Here is a 25,056-nt window from a genome sequence, read left to right as displayed (position 1 = left end):
CGTAGCTATACTGTTGCGTTATCGATAGGCGATAACAGGTACGAGTTAAGCTGCAAATGTATACAATTGCATATAATATCTGGAATTTGTGAAAACCAGAGCGCGATTACCCACAACGAGGACGACGGAGGATCCTTCCGGCGTGTGATGAATTAATGCTAAAGTCGATCAGCGGAGGCGTTGGCGTGGCATCCACGGAAAGAGGCGGTGGCGGAGGAGGTGGAGCAGGGGGAAGCGCCTCTGGGAGCAGGAGTACCAGCGGAAGCGGGCGCGCTAGCTGTGGGCTGGGCTCCAGTTCGATTTCCAGTGGATTGAGTGCGGTGTGCGGATTTGTGACCGGAGCTAGTGGCGGAGGTGGATTTGAGCGGGATCGCGACAGGGACAGAGGATTAGCCAACAGCAGCGGTGGCAGCACTCCTGCCGGGATCCTCTATTGCCCCGCCTGTATGGCAGCTGCCAATCAGCAGAGTCCCAGCCAGAATTCGAGTCCGCACCACGAGAGTTTCTTCTTACGCAGCTCCTTCAAGTCGAGCAAACGGAACAAGGCCAGGAAAAGCGCCTCCACCGCCGGCTGCTTAGACGCCCAGCACATACGGGCAAATCTCCGAATGTCCATGTCCAGTTCGATGAGAGGCTCTAGAGGGAATAGCGGTGCTGGAGCGGCCTCCTCGCATCCTCCGGGCAGCAGCTGCAGCAGCGGACCAGGAGGATCGGGATGCAGTATGGCATATGACGCGGCAAGCAATGCCAGCAGTGGAAGTGGCAGTGGAAGCGGAAAGGCCACTTCCCCGGGCAGCTACAGCTGCAATGCCCTGAACGTGGACTTCACCTCCTACACGGCCACGCATCAGTGGACCAGGATGCTCGAATGCGCCGAGTTCGTGGGCGCCAAGTGAGTGGTGAAGCCATATAGCTGAAAATATCTATATTCCCTATCCATTTCTTTCCGCTCAGGCGAAGCAAGCACACCGTGGTGGCCTACAAGGATGCGATGTTTGTATTCGGAGGCGACAACGGCAAGAACATGCTGAATGACCTGATTCGCTTCGGCGTTAAGGACAAGTCATGGGGCCGCGCATGTGCAACAGGAACTCCGCCTGCTCCGCGATACCACCACTCGGCGGTGGTGGCCGGCAGCTCAATGTTCATCTTTGGAGGCTACACCGGCGACATTCACTCCAACTCAAACTTGACCAACAAGAACGATCTGTTCGAATACAAGTTCCAGAGCGCCATGTGGGTGGAATGGAAGTTCTCCGGACGCCAGCCGGTTCCTCGATCCGCTCACGGAGCAGCCGTATATGACAACAAAATGTGGATCTATGCGGGCTACGATGGCAATGCTCGGCTGAATGACATGTGGACGCTAAACCTCACCGATGAAAATCAGTGGGAGGAGGTGGATCAGCTGGGCGATCGTCCGCCCACCTGCTGCAATTTCCCGGTGGCTGTGGCCAGGGACGCCATGTACGTCTTTTCGGGGCAGAGTGGTTTGCAGATAACGAACTCGCTCTTTGAGTTCCACTTCAAGACGCGCACTTGGCGACGCATTTCCAATGAGCCCGTCTTGCGAGGCGCTACCTCAGCTCCGCCCTCGCGACGCTATGGCCACACGATGGTGCATCACGATCGGTTCCTGTATGTCTTCGGGGGATCGGCGGACTCAACGCTGCCCAACGATCTACACTGCTACGACCTAGACTCGCAGGTCTGGTCCGTCATCTTGCCGGAACAGAATTCGGATGTGCCTTCGGGTAGGGTGTTCCACGCCTCGGCCGTCATCTGCGATGCCATGTATATATTTGGCGGAACCGTGGACAATAGTGTGAGAAGGGGCGACACCTATCGCTTCCAGTTCTCGTCGTACCCGAAGTGCACGCTGCGCGATGACTTCGGAAAATTCTTCCAGGACAAACAGTTCTGCGATATTCAGTTTATTGTCGGAGCGGAGGAGATTCGCATACTAGCACACATCGCCTTTGTGGCGGCACGCTCGAAGTATCTGAGGAACAAAATTTTGGCTGCCCGGGAGGCACGCCAGCAGCAGATGGAGAAGGTCTACGGGGTGGGCCAGGTAGATGCGTTGGCTCTGAATGCGGGCGCGGGCGGGGACCGCGGGCCCATGTTGGAGGTTCGACTGGCCAACGCCTCCCCCGAGGCCTTTGAAATCATATTGAATTACATTTACACCGATCGCATTGACTTGAAGGACACGTACAGCAAGAACATCATCATTCTGATCACAGATATTTACCAACTTGCCGGTTTGTTCACCATGCCGCGGCTGGCCCACGGCTGTATCCAGTATTTGGACTACAAGATTAACAAGCTCAACGTGCTGGAGGCGCTCTACAATGCGGATAAGAGCAAGTGAGAGCAGATATAGCCTTTGGATCATATTTAAATGAAATTAATTTATGTAAACACTCCCCAACAGCATTAAGATCATTAAGGATCACTGCATGCAGTTCATCATCAAGGAGGAGAACTTCACAGACGTGGTCATGTCTAGTGAGTTTAGCGATTTGGACAAGCCTCTGCTGGTCGAGATCATCCGCAAGCGCTTATATCCCAGCAAGCTGGTGATAGATACCAGCTATGAAGGCAATATAGGTACGGTTCGTCGATAGTTGACGGTATAATTAGCTGAAGGTATAATTTTTGAGTAGGAACCACTTTGGAGATCGATCTGTGCGCCTTTTTGGAGTCCACTGGCAACGATTTCTGCGACATTAGCCTTGTGCTGGAAGATCACGTGATACCAGCCCACAAATCTGTGTTGTCATCGCGCTGCACCTACTTTCAGGGCATGTTCCGATCCTTTATGCCACCGGACAACACAGTCAATGTAAGAAATCGCTGCTTGATAAGTGATAATAGTATACACATTTAAATTGTTGAAGCCAGCATTGTTCCTGAGTAACATTATATTTCGCTTTCACCCAGATCCAAATTGGCGAGATTTCTCCCTCGCTTGAGGCGTTCCACTCCCTGCTGCGCTACATCTACTACGGCGAGACGAAGATGCCGCCGCAGGATGCACTTTATCTCTTCCAGGCGCCGTGCTTCTATGGTCTTGCCAACAATCGGCTCCACGCATTCTGCAAATACTCTCTTGAGCACAACATTACGTTCGAGAACGTGCTGCAGACGCTGGAGGCTTCGGACATCACAAAGATCTATGATATTAAGGAGTACGCTCTCAAGCTGATCGTCAAGGACTTTGCGAAGGTCGCAAGGCTGCCGAAAATAGCCGGCTTGTCGCGCGAACTGTTGCTGGAGATCATACGCGCTGTGGCCGATTCGCACGGCGAGTTTCTCACGCGGATCAATATCAATACAGATATCTGAAAACTGGTGCTGCTCCAGCCGGCATTGCAGTTGTTGCTCGCCTGGTTGCAAATCGGACGTAGCACGTAATGCGGCAGTAGCGGTTGGCAGCGCCGAATCACATAATCCATTTATCATTAACCGATCCATCTCCCATCGATCGTCGCACCCATGCATCTGGTCAGATATGCATAGAGATATTGCATCAGAAAGAGAGAGACGAAGCGATCGCAACTCATGCAGTACGGATGTATTGCTATTGTTCTTAAATGGGACGAGCGATGGACGAGCCACTAGCAGGCGCGCTTTGAGTGAATTACTGCAGAGTTTGCATCGCGCATGCTGCCTCATATATATAAACCCCTATATGCACACAGTATTAACCAAGAATGCACCTCCAATCGGTTCAAATGATATCGCATTGGGCTTCTCTATCTCGAAACTATAGGTTTTGTTAAAACACTTGATCTTTAAACCTTATAGCTACACTTTACCAATTGGATACCAATTTCCCCTCTTAAGCATCTAGAAGTGAACTTTGCAATCAGACCCAGAACAAACGCGAGCTACAAAACAATATAATTGCAGTCAGGGAGGTACACCGTCTTTGCTCCGAGAGGTTTAAGGGCCGAATGGACCTTAAATCACGAAGGTGAGAGTGGGAACACTTTGAAAGTACAAAACCTCCACTTATATATATTTCTTTTTCAGATTGAACGCACCCTTGCTTTAACCTGATGAATCCGACTAAGTCCGTAGAAAGTTGTATATGTTGCAAATATACAAATTTGAATACCCTTGCGAAACTAGCATGTGTTAAACTGTTTGTAGTCGAAAACCGAATGTCTAAACTTTTCATAATACTAACATTTGGTATGCAGATAACTTATTTTGCAAGGGTCATAGGCTAATAGTCTCTGAAGTCCGAGGGTCTTCCCTTCATGTTATACTAATACCCAAGTACAACTTACTGGTTGATATAGATCTTAATCTACTCGTTTTAATTCGTATTTAACTATATATATATATATACATACATATATATATATATGAAAGCAGTAAACTGAATGTTATAAGCTAAGGAACCATTAAAGCATCTGACACATCATCCACTTGAAAAATCACCCCTAGGAAGGAACTCAAAGTTAACGTATTTGCCAAATTGGATACGATTGTTTGAATTTACTATAGCGTTGTGTTTTTACTGATTTGCCGAAAGTTCTTTCGACTTCGAATATATATTTTAATTCTTATTTCCGAAATTGTGATAAATCAGTTTATTTATGATTGCATTGTGACTATTTTTAAGCAGTATTTAAAAATCTTGGGTTCATTTCGAATATTTCCGTTATAATTTCGTCGTTCGTTTTAGTTGCTGTGTTCGCTATATGTCGAGAATTCAGAATAAACAATATTATTATACACATACGCTAGCACTCTTGATCTGTGTTGAATGGCAAATCTTTGTGGGCTTACCACAAAAACGTGGCTAAATAATGGAATTCAAGACAAACAAACTGAGCCAATTGTTTCGGGCTGCGTTTTTCCCAGCTGGTTTGGCATAGATAAATGTATTTCAATGGAATTAAAACAAAACAGAGGCTGCAGCCGCAAGTTGAAGCTGTCGTACGGGGGTGGCAAGAACCCGGAAAGCCAGCCGAAACTGTAGCCAAGGCCAGGACAATGACAAGGACTTCACTTTGGGGGTTAGTCCTGCTCAGAGCCGCTTATCAAATGCAAATTACAAAATCAAATATGCCAACGGCACCAGGCTGGAAGGATCTTCTCTTCGAGATGGAAATGCCACTTACAGATACAACTGACAGTAAGCCGAATTGAATTGAATTGCCATGGAGTCAGGGAAAATTATATGGCCAAGTCCTGCCTCTCAGGTGGAGTTCAGCCTGCTTCGTGTTGCATATTTATGAGGCCATTAGTGCCCGACGTCCGACTGCGAGTCCTTCGCATCCATCGCATCCTTGGCAGCATTGCAATGGTCAAGGTTTTTCTGCAGTTATTGCAGCTCGATGGGGGAATTCGTTGTGAATAATCGATTAGCTTATCCAGCATTAGCATATTTAACATAACTGGGCGTAGTCGATCGCTTTGAATGATTACTTTGAGCATGTACTTTGGGTACTTCTAAGCCTAAACAATACTCAATGGCTGCTTAAAATAACGTTGTTGGTTTGTGTTCGATATATTAATATAATCGTATATGTTCAGAAAAAAAAGTCTTAAGCTATCGTTGCCAAAGGCCCCTCAGTGAGCTGTCGCTTACAGTTTTCCAAACAGCATACCAATTATCCGGTCGAGAACAGAGGACTTGCGTCCGGCTGCCTTGGAACCCGTGCCAAGAGTCCAGCTGAAATAAACCCACCTAAGTTAGACAGCCGGACAAACCCAGAGTTTAGAAACGAGGCGCACGAGCTCGAGCATTCCGTTGCCCGCTGCCAATTCATAAGCTCATATTTAGGCCGCCAGCACAGATCAGAGTCAATCAGCTACATACATATTACATAGTCAATACGGATGTGGAGGGTGAGGATGGGCTCGTTTCATGCTTTTTAATATCCGTTTCATGTGGATTTATGCGCATCAAGTTCACGCTGAGCGACGGCACATAAATTTCATGGCAATTGAAGCAGTCAAGACGAAAAAATAAAGTAATCTTCCGAAGACCATATGATGGACTTCATGGTACCTATTGCAGACTATATGTGCCAGGTTATTCCTCACTTGATCGGTTTATTTAGTTTTCGAGGCGTGAAATGGAAAAGTTCCCGCCAAACAATTGCTTTCCTATAGCTTTGGATTTTTGGATGGCGTGCGGGCCTAATACATCCTTTTACGCCTGCAAGTGCTGGGAATGAAACCAAGTAAGGAAGGAACGGCCAAAAGAGAAACATGCGCCCTTCGAAAAGGGTTAACTGAAGTGAATGTGGGCCTGGAAAATGGACTGAATTCAGGGTTAGCCCCGAAATGGACTTTTGGAATTTTTCAAAGTTTTTCTGCATTGCTGGCCACTGATGCCGACCGCTTTACGCCAGCTTCAATTAATTTATAGCGATAAGGATTTGTATCCCAGTCATGACAACTTTGCCACGGTCCACGCCGCTGGATCGGGATTCCCGTGCCACGCATAAACTGTCATTTCAGCGGCTCCGATGCCTAATTAAAACCATCAATTTCGAAGTGAACGGGATTCGTGTGAAGGGCTGGAGGATTGGCGAAGGATTGGGCAGAGTGCAGCTGCAGCAAAGTTTAATTAAAAAATCTGTATCCCTGGAGCAACCGCCTTTGCCCACACCCCTCAGCAATTGAAGTTTAATTGCTGCACAGACTCACAAAGGTGAAATGGGAGTGAGTATGCAAACAACTGGGTACGCGACTTAATGCTGACTTCATTATCCACGCCAACTGGTTCAATCGTAAAAGCTATTTTTTCTATTGCTGCAACATAGTATAAAACAAAGAAGCACAGTGTTTCGACTGCCGGATACAAATGTCCTTCACGTCAACTCACTTTACTTTACTAGCGGCCATAGGAAAAAACAAGAGAGAATGCTATAGTCGAGTTCGTCGACTATCAGATACCCGTTGCTTAGATAGTGGAATTGCGAACGCGAAATATCATAATTTTTATGGGAAAGAAGAAAAATCAAATGACATTTTTCAAAAGTATGGGCACAGTTGCAGTTTTGGGCGTTTGAGTGAGCGTTAGAGTGGGCGTGGCAACATGGGCCAACAAACTTGCGGTGCGTCTTTGTCTCTAGAATCTGTATCTCAACCTTCTAGCCTCTATAGTTCCTGAGATCTCGACGTTCATACTGACGGACAGACTGACGGATTAACGGGTATCATAATGAGGAAGAATTGACTAAAAACTGGATTGAACTTAATTGAAAGTACTCATAGACAACTAGAATATTTGCGAATATGTTGACCAACAAATGCTTTCAGTTTATTTCAAACCAAATTACGGAAGAAGATATATAATGTTGGTGTTTTCTTTTTAGAGAGAGAGTCGAACAGTTATTCGTGCAGACAGCTTTTGTGCTTTTATTGTATTAAATTGTGCTCATCTTTAAAGAGTTGGTGCTTCTGTGTTTTTCTCCTAGAGATTTGCTATTTCGGACGTATTACTTCTTGTTTTTGTCGCTCTGTTTTCTCTTCCTCTTGCGTGAGCGAGATTTCTGGCGTTCATCCTCATCGTCATCGCTTTCGGAGTCATCCTCTACCACATAGTCCTTATCGTTCTTATCGTCCCCATCGCCCTCATCGCCCTCATCGTCCTCACCGTCCTCACCGTCCTCACCGTCCTTATCGTCCTCATAGTCAATCCGCTCCACGAGGAGAACATCATCCACATCAGACCATTCGATCCTCCTCCTTTTCTGGGGAGCAGTGCCAGAAAAAGTGGCCTTGAGGGAACTGATACTGGCGTTCGAGACTTGGAGAACCTTCGATTTGAATAAAAAATGGTCGAGCGATTCTATGGCTCTCTTGGCCTCGGTTGAACTTTCAAACTGGATATACCCGTAGGTATCGATCACCTGCGAGCCAAGGATTTGGCCAAAGGGAAAGCAGAGCAAAGACAGCTCCTCGCGGGTGCAAGGCGGTAGGTTTCTCACTAGGATCCTGCTCTTCAGATGAGTCGGTCCACAGGTAAGTTCAATTCCCGCGATATCAATTCCAGGCATTTTATCTTTTTATTTTATTTTTACTTAGTTGAATGATTGTCAAAAATTTTTCTTTTTCGAAGTGCTCCTTTTTCTCTAGCTTTTCCGAACGATAGTTCATAATTTGACTTTTGCAAGTGTTACCAGATAAAACGTAGAAGAAAACTACTGGGTACTGGGAATAGTGGGGTAGTCTATGGCTGTTATCAAAATTTTCAGGTCCTAGGAATAATAATTGGTGACATTCCTAGCCAATTTAAAATTTCTGTCTGCGTCTTTAGTTAAAATATTTCCAAGACAATAAGAAACAAAACCGTTCAGCTTTCAGGACTTGTACATATTAAGTTCATCTGAAAGTATATGTAATGTTCGAATCGGCCTATGTAGCACCAGTGCTCTAGATCCGGTTTAAGGGTAAAATCGCCGTACTTCCATGATCCCAAGCCAAAAACTGTGCTTTTGAAGCAATGCGGAAAGTGCCTTTGTTGCCACCTAAATGGAAAAAAAAAACAAAAGAGAATGCTATAGTCGAGGTCCCCTTTCGAGAACACTGTGGCTTTAAATTGCAACAAAGCTGGGCCCCTTTGACCTGTAGTAGGCCTGTAACCTTTAACCTCACCCCTTCTGATATAATCGTCGACGCATAAATCTCAAGACCTGCCCGGCGGCTGCAATTTACGGCACGACCGTAAATTTTTATAAATGTCCTTGTAAATAAACTCGCAAATATGCTGATTTAGCATATTTCTGATATATGTGTGCCCGCATACGCTGTGTGGGCGGCGGGGGCGTGGTTCACGCCTGCGGTTTATGCCATGTGCTATGTGTGTGGCAGTTTTATTGCGAGGCTTTTTGTTCCCGCTTCTCCTGGGTATCCATGAGGAGTATGTGGCCAAACCCTTGGTTGGTCTCAATCTTTGAATTGCTTTTGCTGTCTATCAAGCAGGCTGATAATGTTTTTCTAGACGAGAATGCTGCTCTGTTGCTCATCTAGACATGTTTTCTAGGGTGTTCAACCGGTCGAACTTTGCGTTTGTTTTTTGCTTTATTTTATTCTGCTTTGATTTCGTGGGCTTCCCTCAAGGGAGCTCGGAAAAAGTCAAAAACAGAGCCGAACAAAAAAAGGGCACAGAGATAAATAAAAAATGAAAATTTTATGTTGCATTAACTTGCGCTGGCATTGTTGTGCCGCATAAAAAGCATATGTGTAATAAAATTTATGCATATAAACAACCGATGGCAGCCCACAAAAACCAGCAACAAGCAGCACCGACAGACAATGAAAAGCGAGTTAAATATTTGATAAAGCAGCCGTGAAGTTCGCCCAATGCCTGTTGTTCCGTATTGCTGTCTAAATTTGTTGTACTGCTTGACTGGCAGACTGGGGGGTGTCCTCCATCCTGCGAGTTACGCAGGATGTGAGCTTTGCGAAGGGACATTTTGCGAGAATGGTCACAATGGAACAATTATGGAAGGGGTTTGCGGTCATCTCTAACTTCGCGAAGAGCACTCGAAACTGCGTGTAATGAAACGTGTATTCAAACGGAGCCTCCGCGAATCCGAAGTTCGTGTTTTGCCATGGCGTTTCCCTGCTCTCCCTCCTCGGATATGTGTGCACTTGACATTTTCAATTTGCCGGCAATCAAGCAGCAAAATATGGATTACATTGTTAACGCTTTCGGACTACGCAAAGTTTCATAGTTTCTGCACAGAGAGAAACCTTTGGTTTGTGCTGCGTTTTCATATTAGTTTGAACCAATTCCTAAGGAAGTTACTCCTATCTATATATTGCAGAAAATACAACGAGCTGTTTCTCCGTGTGAGCCTGTGATATGAAGTCGTTCGTCTTTCTCGCCTCCTTTGCACTCATTTGTCAAAAGCTGCAGCAGGGTGTTATTAATGGATCCTCGACTGACAGGTACTGCCCCTTCTTCGGGCAACGCCTTTCCTCGGTTCTCTGGCCATGCACAATTGAACAAAATCTCAAAAAAATCAGTGTGCGATTAAAAAACAGTAGCTGGTAGCCAAGCCAAGCGTTGCATATTAAGCGGAACTAGGGAACTGCAGCCCCGAATTGTTTTTCGAAACCTTAAGTTCAAGCTGTGCTTGTTTGTTTTGTGAACATGCGAACGGGGCGTATGCGCAATGTTTACTTATTCATTATTTCTATTCCATTGTTTTCTTTTGGAGACACAGGCCGGCGGGCCGGTGAAACTTTTCCTAGCCACAACATGTGGCAGAGTGGCAGGAGTGGCAGGTGGCAGGTGGCAGGTGGCAGGCATTTCCCAGTCTTCTGGGCATCTCTTTCCCCTTGGCCCCACGTTTTGGGCACAGAGATTTCGACGTGGCCGATTTGCAGGATAGCTATTGCAGTTACCTACCCCCTGTTTGTACATCGGTTTTTACGCAGAGGAAGCTGCATTTCCATGCTGCCATTGTTGCTGCACCCTTTTTCTGGCTATTGCAGCTTAAAGCGCAAGACGTGCCAGGAGTTTCCTTCACGTTCCCCCTTTCCCGACTCAGGGAATATAATTTCCCATTAGCGCTCCTGACACCCACACACGCGCACTGAGAGAAAGTGTGGAGTCTCTTGTTCGGTGGGTTCCATCCGCAAGATGCACGCTGTTGGCCACATTAGTAGGGGGTTGGTTAACAGGCCCCCCTGATGGTTAAATGGCTCCCTCCGCCATTTCTCTCTGTGTACGCAGAAAGAAAAACATGAAAACATGCCACTCACCACCCGGCTTGCACTCGCTGCTGCAACTTTCCCGTTTGGCTTTTTCCGAATGCTTTGTGGGATAAAGTTGGAGCGAACATATGGCCGACTTCGACTTTGACTATTCATATTTTCAAAGTCCCCGCATAGCGCCTCCCCCACCTCCCCCGCCAGCCCCGCCTGCCCCGGAGTGTGTGTGTGTTTGCATAACAAAACTAACATTTAACAATAACATTTCCAACATTACGATGTCGACGCCAAAACTGAAAGGATAAACATTTCGCAACTCTGTTGGTGTGCTGCGGCGGAGATGTAGTTGGGCTACAGAACATAGGAAGTGCTGGGTGAATTGCATCCTGGTGTAAGCACTCCATTCCATTGATGCGAAGGCCGCGAATACGGCCTTTAATCGAATACAAACATTCGTAGGTGTTCGCAGTTGAGCGTCGTGATTATTTCATTTCGGTTTGATTTGATTTCTGCCCCAAAAAGCTGGGAAAATCAATTTCATATAGAGTTCTCTTTATGGGTTTCAGACCTTGTTTTCTGTTCCCTTGATTATCACATTTCCTTCCGCGCTTCTGAAATTCTCCCTTTCCTGGCCTGCTGTCTGCTGTTCTAGCATTTCCGGCGCTTCCGACATTTTCTTCGTTTCCCATTTTCCGGGTTTTGTGCGCATTTCGAAATGCATTTTTATATTTCATCTGCCCTGCGGCTGCGGCTGCCTGTGAATAAAGCTTAGCGCAACATTTTTATGCATTATGATTGGCTGGCTGCGAAGCCAGGCTGCTCATCGCTTTTGCATGACTGTCTCCATCTGGCTACGGTGGCGTATGCGTAATATGCTTTTGATTGGCTTTGAATGGTGTAAAGCATTATTTGGATTGGCATTTCTCGCATCCGTCTGGGGAATATATTTTTGTTTTCCTTCGAGGCACAAACAATCTTCGATGGAAAAATCAACATTGAGCTGAGCCCTTTGAGTTGTTCCGTGCTTTCTCAGTGGCTTCGCCGGGCGGTGGGGAAATTATCACCCTGATTGAAATAAAGTAGAAATCAAACAGCACACATAATCATGCAAGGAGAATGTGCCACTTCCTTACGTTTTTACGTTGCTGAGCAGCTCTTTTAAAACTAAGTACACTTCATCGTCGGTCGGAGGAATAGGTTCAGGAAATAACCCTTGCCCTTTTTTCGCTTCGCTTCGCTTGGCTTGGCTTTTTGGTCGTTGAATGATGTCCTGCCAAGGCGAATGTAATCAACAAATATTTTCATGGCGAAAGGACGAGTGGAAAGCGAGGATGGGGGAAGATAAAACTGAGGAAAAAGCGGAAAACTCAGCTGAGGGGGACAGTCATAAAGTGCGCCGTCAACTGTCCACTTTTCGTATGTTTGGTAATTTTTCTGCTTCACTTGGAAAAGGGCAAAAGTGGGAGGGGTGCCATGGTTGGGGGCACCAGCTGCAATAACAAAATGGTTGCGATCCACCCAGACCAGTCCCCTGCGACCATCAACCTTCGGTCATTGTTGTTGTCGTTGGTAATTTATGGAGCAACAAACAACACTGTTGACATTATTGACAAGAGACTCTGTTGCTGCATTTGTGGGGGCGGAGAAGCGGGAAGCGCAGGGTGGGCGTGGCACTTTGGCACTTGGAGGGGAATGAAACAATTTGGATTCCTTTTTCTGTATATGTATCTGTATATCTGTATACATACGCGCAATGAAAACACGCAGGAAATTCCGGAGAATAATGCATTTCGTTAAGAACAATTACTTGCTGAAAAGTTGCTCACGCTCAAAATATGAAATTATCATAAAATAATTCAGCTTCTACGTCTACTGCGGAACTACTGACGTCTAGAAGTGGAGGCTTTGAAGATCCTAGACCTACGAAAATGTGGCAGATATTTGCAAATCCGAATGACACCTGCTACCTAAACGCCCGCCGCAGGCACGATTTTTGGCTGGCGAAAGTTTCGATTGGATTGGCTTGCTACACGGCTGGCGCACATAAAATGTTTATGGCCCGTCTTCTAATTAAAAGCACACCAGGCGCCCAAGGACGAAGAGTCCTGGCGGCCTCGTAAAGAACTCGCAGCGAAATGGCCTCGCGACATATTGAATTAAATATTCAATCATCAGAACAAAAGCCGTGCAAAAGTTCCTAGGCGCCCGATGAGGAGATGCGGAGCACAGGACCTGCCCCCCTTATCCTTAACGTCACCCCCCTCCCCGCCCCCATTCACCTCGCAGCAGAAGTGACACTTTATGGCAACGACGTCAGCTGAACTTGATAGACAATTTCGAGTGCGTCATAAACATTTACCGTTCGACGTGAGCCTCCAGCTCGAGCAGCTCCTTCAGATCCCTGGAATCCCCGGCTCTCCCGAGAGCTCAACATAAATTAACTACTACATGCCGGGCGGCGGAAAGGGGCGTGGCGTCGTCTTGCATATGACATCGTCTGCAAGCTGATGGAGTGCCCAAATTAAGATGCCGGATAGGCAGTCAAATAGAGTGCCAATCGGCTTGTTGGTCTGCGCAGTACTTCAGAATGTGGCAGGATGCAGGATGCAGGATGCAGGATGCAGGATACAGGACGCAGGTTACAGGATACTCCGTAGCCGTGATAGAACCGGTAATGCAAGCCAGCCAAATTAAGGGGACTTCTGCAGTTGCACGCAGCATGATGATCCCACAATTAACCCGAAACAAATTCATTGAATAACTTATTCCAACTTATTCCAGATGTCACAAGTTGATTGACGTGCTTAATTAAAGGCGTAGCTCGAGCAGCTGACACAAGCCAGATTCCTTGAGATTGCCTAAATAAACACCGGCTGTACGCTCAAACATGCACTCCATGAAAGGCTCTATATCTACAGGCATACATACATACAGGCATATATGTCATGGTCAAAAAGCATAAATATTTACTTAAGCCCATTATGCTGCTGATTGATTTGAAATTCATTTTGCAACCATAACAACATTAGTGGGTAGGGAAAATCCGCCCGGCATGTGCTTGTGCACATGGACGGTGCGTTTTGAGGGAAAGGCTTAAAGCTATATAATATAACTATAATTTGCAATGCATGTAATTATGTGACGGCCAGAGCTCGCATCAAATATCTCTCTCTCTGTGTGTGCCGGCTAATAAGATTACAAATTATTTCGGCTAATTGCCACCGACATAACATAACTAATAACAGCAGCAGCTGGATGCGAAACGGAGGGATTTGCTCAGGAATTCCTCAGTCTCACGTAGCAAGTTGCATGTGGCTCGGGGCATTTGCATTGCGCCTAATTGTATGCCATAAAATATTAAATTACATGCCATGCAATGCACAACGTGAACGCCTGCCCCTTTCGACCGGATTTCCCCGCTTTCCCCGCTTTTCCCGGGCTTTCCCAGCTGCTCTGCCCAACCCCTTGAGTAAGACTTAAGCCTTCGCCTGCCTGCAGCGCAATTCCCTTTGTGGAAAGCCAGGGAAATAGGATTAGTTCTGGGTTCCTAATGGGGAGCAACGTCTATTTATCAGGGATTTAACTTCGCAGTTGCAGGGGGATAACTTGAGGTCCTGATTCCCACACAGAACGCTTGATCTCTTCCCAGAATGTAATTGGAAATTATCCCAGTTTTTCGACTCAAAGGAAACTTTTGAGTTTGAAGACTTACGTGCGACTTGTGAAAGCAGATACATAACATAAAACTCTCATTTAGATATAGTCAGATACAGGTTGATTTATATGTATGTATAAAATGAATACGAATCAATTAGCATCCAGCATCCACGCTGCAAACTAGCCAATTATTAAATTCCATTAAATATTTGTGACATAAGCCTAAAAGCAAGCGTTTTAGGGAATAGTAACCGTACAAATTCAGTTTCATTAGTTCAGCGTTTAAGCCATTATACGCTGACTAAAACCGCAACTGACTAAAAAATGCACCTTCATGGCGCTTAGCCATCGACCCCTCAGTCCCTTGACCACGCGAAATGGCCATTAGCCAACCGCAATTGAATGGCAGACAAATTTTCCATTCGAACTAAAAACATTCGAGTGCTGCAAAGTGACCGCAGAAAGCATTATGTATCGACAAGGTGTGTTAAAAAATATTTAAATTTCATTAAAAAAAATATGTAGCTACTCTCAGCATTTGAGAAAAGTCTTTGGAGGAAGTTGCGAGACCGAAAGGAGGTACAAATACCCGGAAGTACAGTCACGCCTATATTGATTATCGATAACTGCGCAAATGCTGATATTTCGTAATATCTGGCGCAATGTTCAGCTTCAGGTAAATTCCGCCCAGGAAGCAGCTAAATTGGCAAATTTATGGTCTCCCATTCTCGCACTCAAGAACATCGCTGCATTTTGTTGCAATTGCGATTTCTGCACACTTACAATGCTAATTCGTGTTAACTTTTCGTGTAATGCGCAAATTTATGGACCTTCCTCTAGTTGAGATACCAAAAGCGAGAAGTGTACGGTATGCATTCGGAGTGGCAACCTGGCAAACTTTATTTAAAACTCGGCTTAAAAATTACTTTCGAATAAGTACCTATGTGTTTCAAGAAATATAAAACCATATATTTGCTTTAATGCTAGTTTAGCAATATATTGGAAATTCAAATTCGCTTTTCCTGCCCCTTTCGAACAATGTGGCCATAACTTACCCGTGTCTGTCTTGTACCACCAATTGACTAAAACTCCCTGGCCTCTTCCACCTGTGTTGTGCGGCAAGTAGTCGTGTGTGCCGAGTGTCCTTGTCCTTTGGCCAAGAGGACAGATTTATGGCCAAAAGCAAACGGCTCAAGAGGTTAATAAAACTTAATAATTCCGTTCGAGTGTTAACTGCAAGCGACCTTAAGTTGGGCTTTAGTTTCCAGCCGATCCGAAAATCAAGGAGTCGTAAAGCAGGTGCTCCAAAGGTCGTAAACTTCGAGGCGGCAGCCCCGGGGCACATCTATCAAAAATGTATTTTTACAACACACAAAAATTAAATTATATAGTCGGTCGCTCAACTTGATGAATAAGTGGCCATAAAAGGGCAGGAGAAATGGAAATGAGGAGGACGCAGGGAGCCTGGACTGGACGTCAGCATAAAAATCAATCTAATTTCATTAAAGTCAGTCAACATAATAAACGGACATCGTTTTTTGCTGCTCCTCCAAGACAATGAGAGGAGCACGGTGGAAAGAGGACACTTGGGACATCGGGCGGAATTTCATTTTCCAGCAAAAAAGAAAGCGCGGAGCAACATTCAGGGCTGAGACTTCTTTAAAAACGTTCGGAACGGCAGATGGAGGTTTCGGAGTATTCGGTTTTTATTTAAAAGGCAAGCAACCGAAATATATTGAGTTTAATATATCTAACTAAAAACGAAGTCCTCACCAGCGGCCCTAATCCTCAAAAAAGTTAATCAATTACGTCAAATCGATCCTTCGGGCTAAGTTGCTCCCTCGGCCTTGTGTACAGTTGGGTTAAAAGGCTTTTGAGTGTGGGCGTCTCTTCAGTTCTTAGCAGGAACAGGTACATTCCTCATGGACGTAATGTAAATCCCGTGTTGGAGCTCTCACATAATTCACGGGCCGAAACACGAGGCAATAAAACATTTTCCATTTTCCACCTAATGACACGCCTCCCCTCCGCCCCTCCTGCCACCCGCTCACATGTGGAGAAGTGAAAATGCGGAAAAGCCGGGGGTTCATAAATTCAATTCGCTTCGACCGGCAGCTGCAGTTGATTTTCAGTCCCAATTCCGAGTGATTTTCTTAATGTAGTTCAAAGGGAAATTGTGAAAATTCCAGGGATGTGGGACGTGTGTGCAAAGGGTTTCCCCGCTTTTCTTAAGTGCTGCGAGATCTAATAAATTTCCACTACGCCAAGACGGCAGGTCGCCCATTTTCGGGGGCGTTACGGATTTTTGAATAATATTTCACCTGCAGGTGGGTTATGCATCATGTGTGTGTGTGTAATTGTCTGAAAAATTACCATGTCTACATGACACGCACCCACGCACGCGCCGCCATTAAATCACATTTTCCCGGGCGAATTTTCGAGACGAGGTGGGCGGCAAAGTGCTGCGAAGTGGGTGATGGCCCTTTCGTCCTAGCGTAAAATTCACAACCGGGCCAGGCACTTAAACTAATCAAAGTACGGATTATACGGCAGCCTCCTGCATTCATCAACGAATGATGACTAGAACTCTCGCAACTGAGGAAAACCAAACAAGATTTCACTATAATTTTCACATATTCTCCGGCACGATCCAGCAGGCAACTCGCAAACTATGTAAGCATTCCACGCACCCAGGAAAAGCCATTCCATTTACCCGAATTCCCAATATAGCCGGCAGAACTCCCCAAATAGTTCCCACATTTTCACAGGTACACCCAAAATACCTGTCCACCGATTTTGTGCAGTTGTCAGGCGAAAGTCAAGGCAAATCTCGGCGTTTATTTTACGTTTGATTGAAACTCTGATTAATTTCAGCAGCCAAGTCCTCAGCGCCCCTTGTCCTCCCCAAAGCTCCGGTTTCAACACCTGGGCACCTTCGCTCTCGGCTTTCATTTGTAATGAGTGCTGGGCACACGTACGGCGCATTGGTTACACGGCAGGAGACACGGCTCCGGATGCGGACGGATACGCCTGTGAATGGAATGGGTAGTTGGGGCGTAGGAGGAGCAGCAGGGGTGGCCCTTTGGGCGGGCACGGACCCCATGTGTTGGGGACAATCTGTCATACACAGGGTTAGGGCAAACGCGCCGGGTATGATCTAAAAGTGATGAGAAAGGTGACTTGGTACAATGCTCGCATTGTGCCCCCGAAAAACTGTTCAAAATCGATGGCGGCGGGTGGGTGTCACAGAGATCACAAGAACTGAACAATTACTTATGGTGGTGTAGCAATTTGCACTTTAGTTGCGAAGAGGAAGTGCTATTTGCCAGTTTGTTTCTAACCGAAAAATATTCCTTGAATCAACATTACCTTAGGGTGTTGATGGCATCGTGTTGGCCATGTCGGCCATGTCGGTCCCCAGTTGTATTCCATGATTATCACTTTGCACGTCCTTTATGCTTATAGGTACATATATGTGTGCGGTCCTCTAACCCATCTGCTCCTCTTTATACGTTTTGCGTGATCGCATGTGGAGTCCCCGTGGATTTAGCTGAGTTGGCTCATAATGTTGGCAACTACCTCGCAAGCCCCGTGGACCTGATGGTCGCCAGGAAGTGCCTGGTGCCAAGATCTAATTGCTGAAATCAGTGTACAACCTACACCCGGCTCGTGTCCTCGCATCCGTCTCATCTCTGGCCGCTGCTGCTATTATCCCTAAAAGCCGGCAAGACATTGCCAAGACCGTAAGGAAGTTAAAAGCAGCTAAAATAGACACCTGGGACAGGACTGAGGAAAGCAGTTCTGCCAGGTGCAGCTGCAGATGTCCCGGCATCCTGGCTAAGTAAGTACAGCTTAGCCCAGCCCAGCCCAGTTCTTTGGCCGGGATCCCAGTTCCCTCGTTCACCTCCTTCGGGGGCCAATCCAGTGCCACAGAATTTATTGACTTCGTCGCTGTCGTGTCCTCAGCATTTTCTCCTGCTTTTCGCTCTGCAATGGTAGTTGAACCTGGGACTATCACAAGCAGTCATCCTGTGCACCGAAAAAAACAGAAGCAACGCTCATATATATGTACATATGTGCTTTAAGTAATCAAAACCATTGGGTTGTCATTCGAACGTTCTTTTAAAGCATCTCCTCAGATGAATCCAAACTGTCAAAATTCAAGCCCACTCGGAATTCGCTTCAGTGCAAGCAAAAGCTTCCCGAACAAATTAAACCCGTAGTCCAGGCCATAAATTAACCAGCGCTCGTCGTACACACCCAATCACAGCTGATCATGATGATGACGACAAAAACTGGCAAGACTCCATCCTCCATCTCAGGCGGGCATCCTATCCTGTTTGCCCGACTTTAGCAGTCCAGGGGGTTGCTTTGTTGTTTATGAGCACGTGTAATCACTTTTGCCATGGTCCACTTGATGGCCATCAACTGCGACTGCGTTTCCTGCATTCCGAGCTCCCCCAGAAGGGGTGAAGCGTTGACCATCGCAAGGACCATCGCCAGGAGTCAACTTAATGGGTACCGGAATCCGTATGCAGTCTTTAAATACCCCTCACATAAATATTTGCCCTATGTAGATGGTTTTATATGTAGATCTATGCGTGTTGGAAATGTATTTCCAATAGCTAGAATTTAAGTATCAGTGTTGCGATTGGCAGCCAGTATTGCCAAACGGTAGTTTACTCATTATATTGGTTTCGCACCATACACATTGTTGTTTTCGAATGTCCCGCATGGGCCTGTCATCTGAAGCCATTTCCGTTCGGTGGAAATCTTTAAAGTGGTCCTCTTTACCTTGGCTGGATGACTCTTTGATTGCTGCAGCTTTTGCACCTGCTGCCGGACACACGGACTGAAAACCAGATAGCAGGTGGGAAAGCGGGAAAACGGGAAAGGTACAACGTGGATGGCAGACTTTTGAATTGACTCGGCCGAGTGGACAGCAAACGCTAGGAGGGCACAGGCACATGTGTGAGCCAGGCGCATTCCTGTGAATTTTTGTGAATTGAAATTTTTGAAATTTCCCGTCACAGTCTGCACTCTGCAGACGGCCAGACACATTGGAATCCTGTTAATTGCTCCGGTAGGGGGTGTTGCAAGGATTGATGGGGTGGGGCTGCCCCGCCACGCCCCTTGTGTTAGTGGCCTTTTCGAAAAGCCTACCGAAGTTAGCAAAGGATGGTTGTTTTGAGATGATGAGGCCAACGCTAAACCTCCTCGAAGCAGAATCATTTAAATGAGTTTAACTTCACACACTACTTACATTTTGATTGAATGAATGACCATTCGTAGTAGACTACCTATAACTTTAGAGACGAATTGAAATTATGGAGGTCTTAGAGTAATTGCTTAGTTTTGTGTTGGGATAAAACTTATACTAGTGAATTGGGATATTTTGTGTTTACTCCCAGATCCTGAATGAGTGCTTTAGCACTTAGTACATGCAATTCTATATTCAAATGCAACGGTTCCGCGGCAACAGTTCGGCTAACAGAGAGGCGAGACAACTGTAGAGCTTGGCGCTGTTGAACCGCTGTAAGGCAACAGTTGTTGCGCACTGTTACCGTTCCACTCCAGTTCTTGCGCACGCTAACAGCGCGAAGCCACTCATGTTAGCCAACAGAAGGCAGAAGCACTGCACTCACTCACTCAAGTTCGACCCGAAAGTTCGCCCGATGTTTGCCCAGCTTAACATGCTGCTAACAGTGTTTTTTTTCCAGCGCCCCCATCGAGTTCGTGTTTACTCCGCGCTGCTCTTTTCGGTTAGCTAGTTTAACTAACTGTGTTTTTTTTTGCCGCGGGTGCAACAACAACAAGTGGAAACAGCTGTTCGAGCTCGTTAAACGGCAGTAAAATGAGCATGGCAAGAGGTGAATAACAAAACAAAGGATAGCGTTAACAAAAGTGAAAAACAAAAGCAAATAGCATAAAGCAACAACTGCGGACGGGCGAGCAAAGGAAGCGAAAAGAAGAAGAGGAAGAGTTTGCGCAGTCACGTGTGCAGTCGACGTCTGCTGCGGCAGCGGCAGCGGCCGAGGAAAATTCCCATGCGGAAAATTCACATTCGCATTTGCGAACGAAAAAAGCACCAAAGGCGAGACGGCGATGATGGAGCTGACGAAGAGGGAGCGAAAGCCACCAACAACCACTAGCAGCTGTTAGAGAGGGACAGGTAAGTTGTTGTGTTTTCTGGCGCCAGATCCTTGATCGCAGCCTCCGTCCCTTTCGCACACGCAGTGCCATCGAATAGTATTTCACTTGGATTCAAATTAAGAACAAGTGTGTTGCTCCACACAGCACGGGCCACGCCACTAGGTCTCCTGCATATGTACATATGTATGTACAAAAATGTGCCTGCGAACGCAGGGCAGCAACAGCTGGGAACACAGGAATTAGCAGAGGCATATATACAGACAGCCTTCGCTTTGGACACCTGAAATCAAACCAAAAACGCAAACTACACATTTGCAAACGTCGGCCCTATTACTTTGACCACAACTGTGTACCAAACAATTCCATTGATTTTTCTTGTGGGAATAGTTGGGAATGCGACACTGTAGACATAGGAAACAACGTACTCCTTTGCAAACGGAACCATCCGCACCCTTGGCACTGTTCCTGCCACCGACCCCACCCCTTCCCCCAATCCCTCCTGCGCTGTGCTCCTTGTTTTTTTATTCCTTGTCCTTTCCTTTTGCGTCTGTCTGCTGTCGTTGAACTTTTTGCAACAATCTTCGACTTCTAGTTGGCCCCCCGCTATTTTCCATTTCCCCTCCAGGCGCCTCCCACAACCTCATGAGATATGTAAGTGGCCAGTTTTGTACCTTTTGTTTCCCCCAACGGAATTTATGTTAATTTGGTGCTACATTCCCGCGCCTGCGAGCCCCTCCTACTTCCTTCCCGTACAGTTGGTTTGATTTATCCTGCTCCAATGCGGTAGGTTAGGATTCCAGACCCACAGATAGGCCGAAGCAGAAGCTTTCGGCGAATTCCGCACCAAATTGATTTGCCTTGTTCCAGATGATTCAATACTGATCCCTTTCCAAATATGTATTAATCTATAATAGTGATAGTTCACTGCAGTGAAGGCTAGTTGATAATCCTTCCGAATCCAGGACTTTTGCCATCGTGGCACTTAAATTAGATGCGGTACACGGAGCAACAAGTTGCAGATGTTGCTCCTTCGGTGCGACACAAGGAATGCATAACTAGATATAAGCGTTTTGAATATTTTAGAGATCTCCTCTATTTAAAAAGTTTAATAATCAATTTCTTCAAAAAGATGTAATACATATACATTTGATGACGAAATTCTTGCGGGTAATAGTTATTCATAGTGGAGGGTATATTCCGCAGATTATACAATCGCAATCGCAATCACAATATTCCTTAGCTAAAAACATGTGATTTCCTTTTTCAACGAGTGTCTGCCGTTCCTGGGACATTTTCCACTGCGCTCGGAGTCCTTTTCTTGCATTTTCCTTGTCCCGGGTGACAAGTAAACTTCGCCATTCAAAGTGCATTTACCGCTGGCGCCCCCAGTGGACCCGTCTTTCCCCGCCTTTCCGCCATTCCGCTTTTCCGCCCCCTGTGGGCTCTATGGGTTGCTGCCAACACGTGGATACGTGACTGTGTCGGTTTTCCTGCCGTTTTCACCTACAATGTCCCTACATTAGCCCACTTCCTCCGCCGCCTGCTGCTGCTGTTTTTGTCCCCAGGAGTTTTTGGTATTGTTTTGCTCAATGCGCCCGCTGTGCGCTCCTTGCTCCCTGGAAAAACACTTCAACACTTCCTTGTGGATCCTCCTATTTCTCGGTCCCAATTTGCAGCTTTCGCCAGGAAAAGGCCAAATTCGAAATTGGAAATTTGCAGCGAATAATTGGTTTTGTTTCCTATTGTTCTTCGGTTGCTCGGTCTGTCGCTTGTTTTCGTGAAAATAAGTGTGCAAATCCTGCCAGTTTTCTCACGATATGGGTCAAATTTGGGACTCTCGGAGGAGCAGGGAAAATGCGACGGACAGACAAACCGTATGCACTTGTACCAAAAACTCGGGCTCGAGTGAAAGAACTTTTTGCACTTTTGCGCGGCTCCTGCTGAATGCAAGCCTCAAATAGCAATTCCATGGACAGAGCACGCACGCAACATAAACATAACTTGGACACTCACTAGCAAAAAATGCAGAGACTGTGGCAAAAACACAGCAAAAATTTAGAAAATGGCAAAAGTGCAACTGAAGCGCGTAATACGCTTCAAACAAATCGAGGAAACGGAAGTTAATTGGAACTTAAGACTAGCTTCACTAGCGCCATAAAGCAACTTCTGTGTGTTTTCGATTTGGCAATGTTCAATATAACTTTACTCTTTTGAATGCATGTGCTGCCTATTTATGTAACTCAGCTTCTTTAACTCGTTTCATAAGTTACGAGAAAGGCAGTAAGTGTTCGATGCGGAAGGGTATCAGGAAGTAGCTCGAGAATATGAATAGTGCGGCAAAAAGCAGCTCAAGACGATTTCATTTTTGTTTTTCGCTGCCCACTTTCCTCGTCCTCTTGCTCTTGCTCCTGCTCTGGCTATATGCCGGGCCAGACGTGGCCGGAAACTTTAATAAAAACATGTCAAGAGCACTTTTCCCCCCACTTTGCCACCGCAAAACACAACAACTGCACACTGCACGCTCCCAAAACTGAACTGAAAATAGAAAGACAACAACACTAGCCACCTACGACCGCAGTTGGCAGTCGTTCAGTGGTTGTTTTTAGACTTGACCAAGTTTATTGCCTGCCATATGCAATTGCCGTAGATTATTTTGGTGCTCTGCCGGGGACATCGCCCCTTTCTGCGCCCATTGAGTGCACAGATTTGCCACGCCCGCCTGCAACCCTGCCACCCTGCAACCCGCCCCCACAAAATTGGCTAGCCGGCGAAACCGAAACCAAGGCTGTCGCTGCACCTTGCACCGAAAGAAAACACCAAGTAGCTAGCGGGCCATTTTCCTAGCCAACATATCGTTCTACGATAAGATATAGAAACCTTGCAGTTCGAGTTTTCTCACCGTGTGCCTGCAGGATGTGACTGCGACTTGAGGGGTGCTTGGCAAACGGGGCGGCTACGTGATGTTGCCTCACTTGGCCAATTTTGGTCAGCTCATACATTCAGCCAGGCCCAAGTGCTCCGCGGCACGGAACTCTTGAGTTTGGAGCAATTTGCAGGGAGCTTCGGGGAGTTCGCAGTGGGGATATATTGTAGATATCGTTGGGAGCAGGGCTACAGTGCTGCAGCCTTATCCTTGTTGGCTTCTAGTGAGCTGCGCTGGTTTTGTGTTTGGAAACCACAAGGGGAATTAAAGCCGCCAGTCCATGCATTTATTTTCTCCACTTCTATGTCGTAAGATCACATCACTAATAAGTTAATGTTGATTAATTTCCAGCCAAACCTCGTCCAAAGCATGTGCGTAGCTACGGATGGTGGTTAAGTGCTCATGAAACTATTGGCTCAAAACCGTTTCTGACCACCCTCGTAATCAGTCATTCATTGGCATTCCCCCTAATCGAAGTGCTTTGCCAACTGCCCCAATGAGTCCTTAGAGCGCCTAACTGCGATTGCCACTGGCGCACACACGTGGCACGCTCACCTCACGTCCTCCGGCGAAGCGGAGCCAGTTTTCCAAAAACTGTTGTACATTTAATTAAATATTTATACACGAAAAGGTAAACGTGCCAGCAGGTTCGGGGGATATAGACAGTCACGGATACGATACGGCTACGAATACGGCTGGTACGCTTACGTTTACGGCGCAGACGGAGCAGACTCGTAACCGTGGCAAACATTTTACGATACATCGTCGCTGTCGACGTCGACATCGGTTTTTGCATAATTGATTAAATGACTGGCCGTATAACGCGGGCGGACGGGCGGACGGGCGGGCTCCAAAAGCCGGCGGAGTAAATGGGAAGTTACGGCGGAAAGAAATCAAGCAGCTGCCTGAGACACGGAGATGTGAGTGGTGGCGAGGATGTTGATGGCGGGGGGAAAAGGATGTTAGTTATGGTGTTGGTAAATGTTGTGATTATTGGCCAAATGAAAAATGCAGGCAATGGTTCTGCCAATTGGCCACATCGCCTGTGGTATGGCTCTGGGTTTCTCTCTGAAATGAAAGTACCTGTAGTTGGTGACCTTGGCATCGACGCAAACGAATGGAATGGAAAGTGAAATTTCATGAGCTATCCACGAATACATCTTGTGCTTTAAACTTAGATCTTTGCATAGCCGAATCGGGGGTATATGTATTTATTTTTTCAGCCGAGCTTCGTTCAAGTCTACGGAAAATCACCTATAGGTTTGGTTTCATTTGTCTGGGTCGTTTTTCTTGTGGAGCACTTTGTTTGTTTGTTTTCATTAATGGTCTCGATTTGGCATTTGAACTTTGAACCTTTTGTCAAAGGCAAAATCGCCCTCTTGCCGTTTTCCCGCCCCTCCATATTTCCACCCAGCTGGCTGTGCCAACATGCACCCCACTCCATCCGCTTTGCCCCGGTTTCCCCCATTTACCCATTTTCCGGCCATATGCTAATGGTTCGTGCTGGCATGTGTGTGTGTTTTTGTGTGTGTCAAGTGTATATCCTTTCGGCGTAGCGAGTGCATTTTCTTGTCAACGCTGACATTTCCTGCACTTCGGCCTTGTTTTTCCAACCTCTGCCTCCT

At 46.4% G+C, this 25,056-nt stretch overlaps 3 protein-coding genes across 6 annotated transcripts in view; 2 read left to right on the top strand and 1 right to left on the bottom strand.

Annotated features, from left to right (window-relative positions):
* The first annotated feature begins 18 nt into the window (after positions 1–18).
* LOC117146351 (leucine-zipper-like transcriptional regulator 1 homolog) lies at positions 19–4,451 on the top strand. The gene is made up of 6 exons (XM_033312502.1): positions 19–892; positions 955–2,370; positions 2,438–2,613; positions 2,670–2,848; positions 2,947–3,982; positions 4,042–4,451. Exons 1-5 carry the CDS (start codon positions 156–158, stop codon positions 3,349–3,351), a joined length of 2,913 nt encoding a protein of 970 aa, XP_033168393.1. The 5' UTR covers positions 19–155; the 3' UTR covers positions 3,352–3,982; positions 4,042–4,451.
* A 2,867-nt stretch (positions 4,452–7,318) lies between these two features.
* On the bottom strand, positions 7,319–8,101 carry LOC117146358 (pheromone-processing carboxypeptidase KEX1-like). Its single transcript, XM_033312509.1, has one exon. It carries the CDS (start codon positions 8,031–8,033, stop codon positions 7,473–7,475), a length of 561 nt encoding a protein of 186 aa, XP_033168400.1. The 5' UTR covers positions 8,034–8,101; the 3' UTR covers positions 7,319–7,472.
* An 11,969-nt stretch (positions 8,102–20,070) lies between these two features.
* LOC117146349 (uncharacterized protein CG43867) overlaps positions 20,071–25,056 on the top strand; it is an 84,658-nt gene continuing 79,672 nt past the window's right edge. For all 4 annotated transcript variants that reach the window (XM_033312491.1, XM_033312488.1, XM_033312500.1 and 1 more), the window contains exon 1: positions 20,071–20,527. The gene's annotated coding sequence lies outside the window, so the exon portion shown is untranslated. The remainder of the gene's footprint in view (positions 20,528–25,056) is intronic.

Source organism: Drosophila mauritiana, chromosome X, assembly GCF_004382145.1.
Source record: "Drosophila mauritiana strain mau12 chromosome X, ASM438214v1, whole genome shotgun sequence".
NCBI lineage: Eukaryota > Metazoa > Arthropoda > Insecta > Diptera > Drosophilidae > Drosophila > Drosophila mauritiana.
This window is presented reverse-complemented; position numbering and strand designations above follow the sequence as displayed.

Excerpts from the sequence above, each read along its gene's own strand:
- LOC117146351 (XM_033312502.1), top strand. The coding sequence starts at position 156 with ATGCTAAAGTCGATCAGCGGAGGCGTTGGCGTGGCATCCACGGAAAGA. Across the intron at positions 2,371-2,437 it reads TACAATGCGGATAAGAGCAA|CATTAAGATCATTAAGGATC; the intron begins GTGAGAGCAGAT and ends ACTCCCCAACAG. Across the intron at positions 2,849-2,946 it reads CACCGGACAACACAGTCAAT|ATCCAAATTGGCGAGATTTC; the intron begins GTAAGAAATCGC and ends GCTTTCACCCAG.
- LOC117146358 (XM_033312509.1), bottom strand. The coding sequence starts at position 8,033 with ATGCCTGGAATTGATATCGCGGGAATTGAACTTACCTGTGGACCGACT.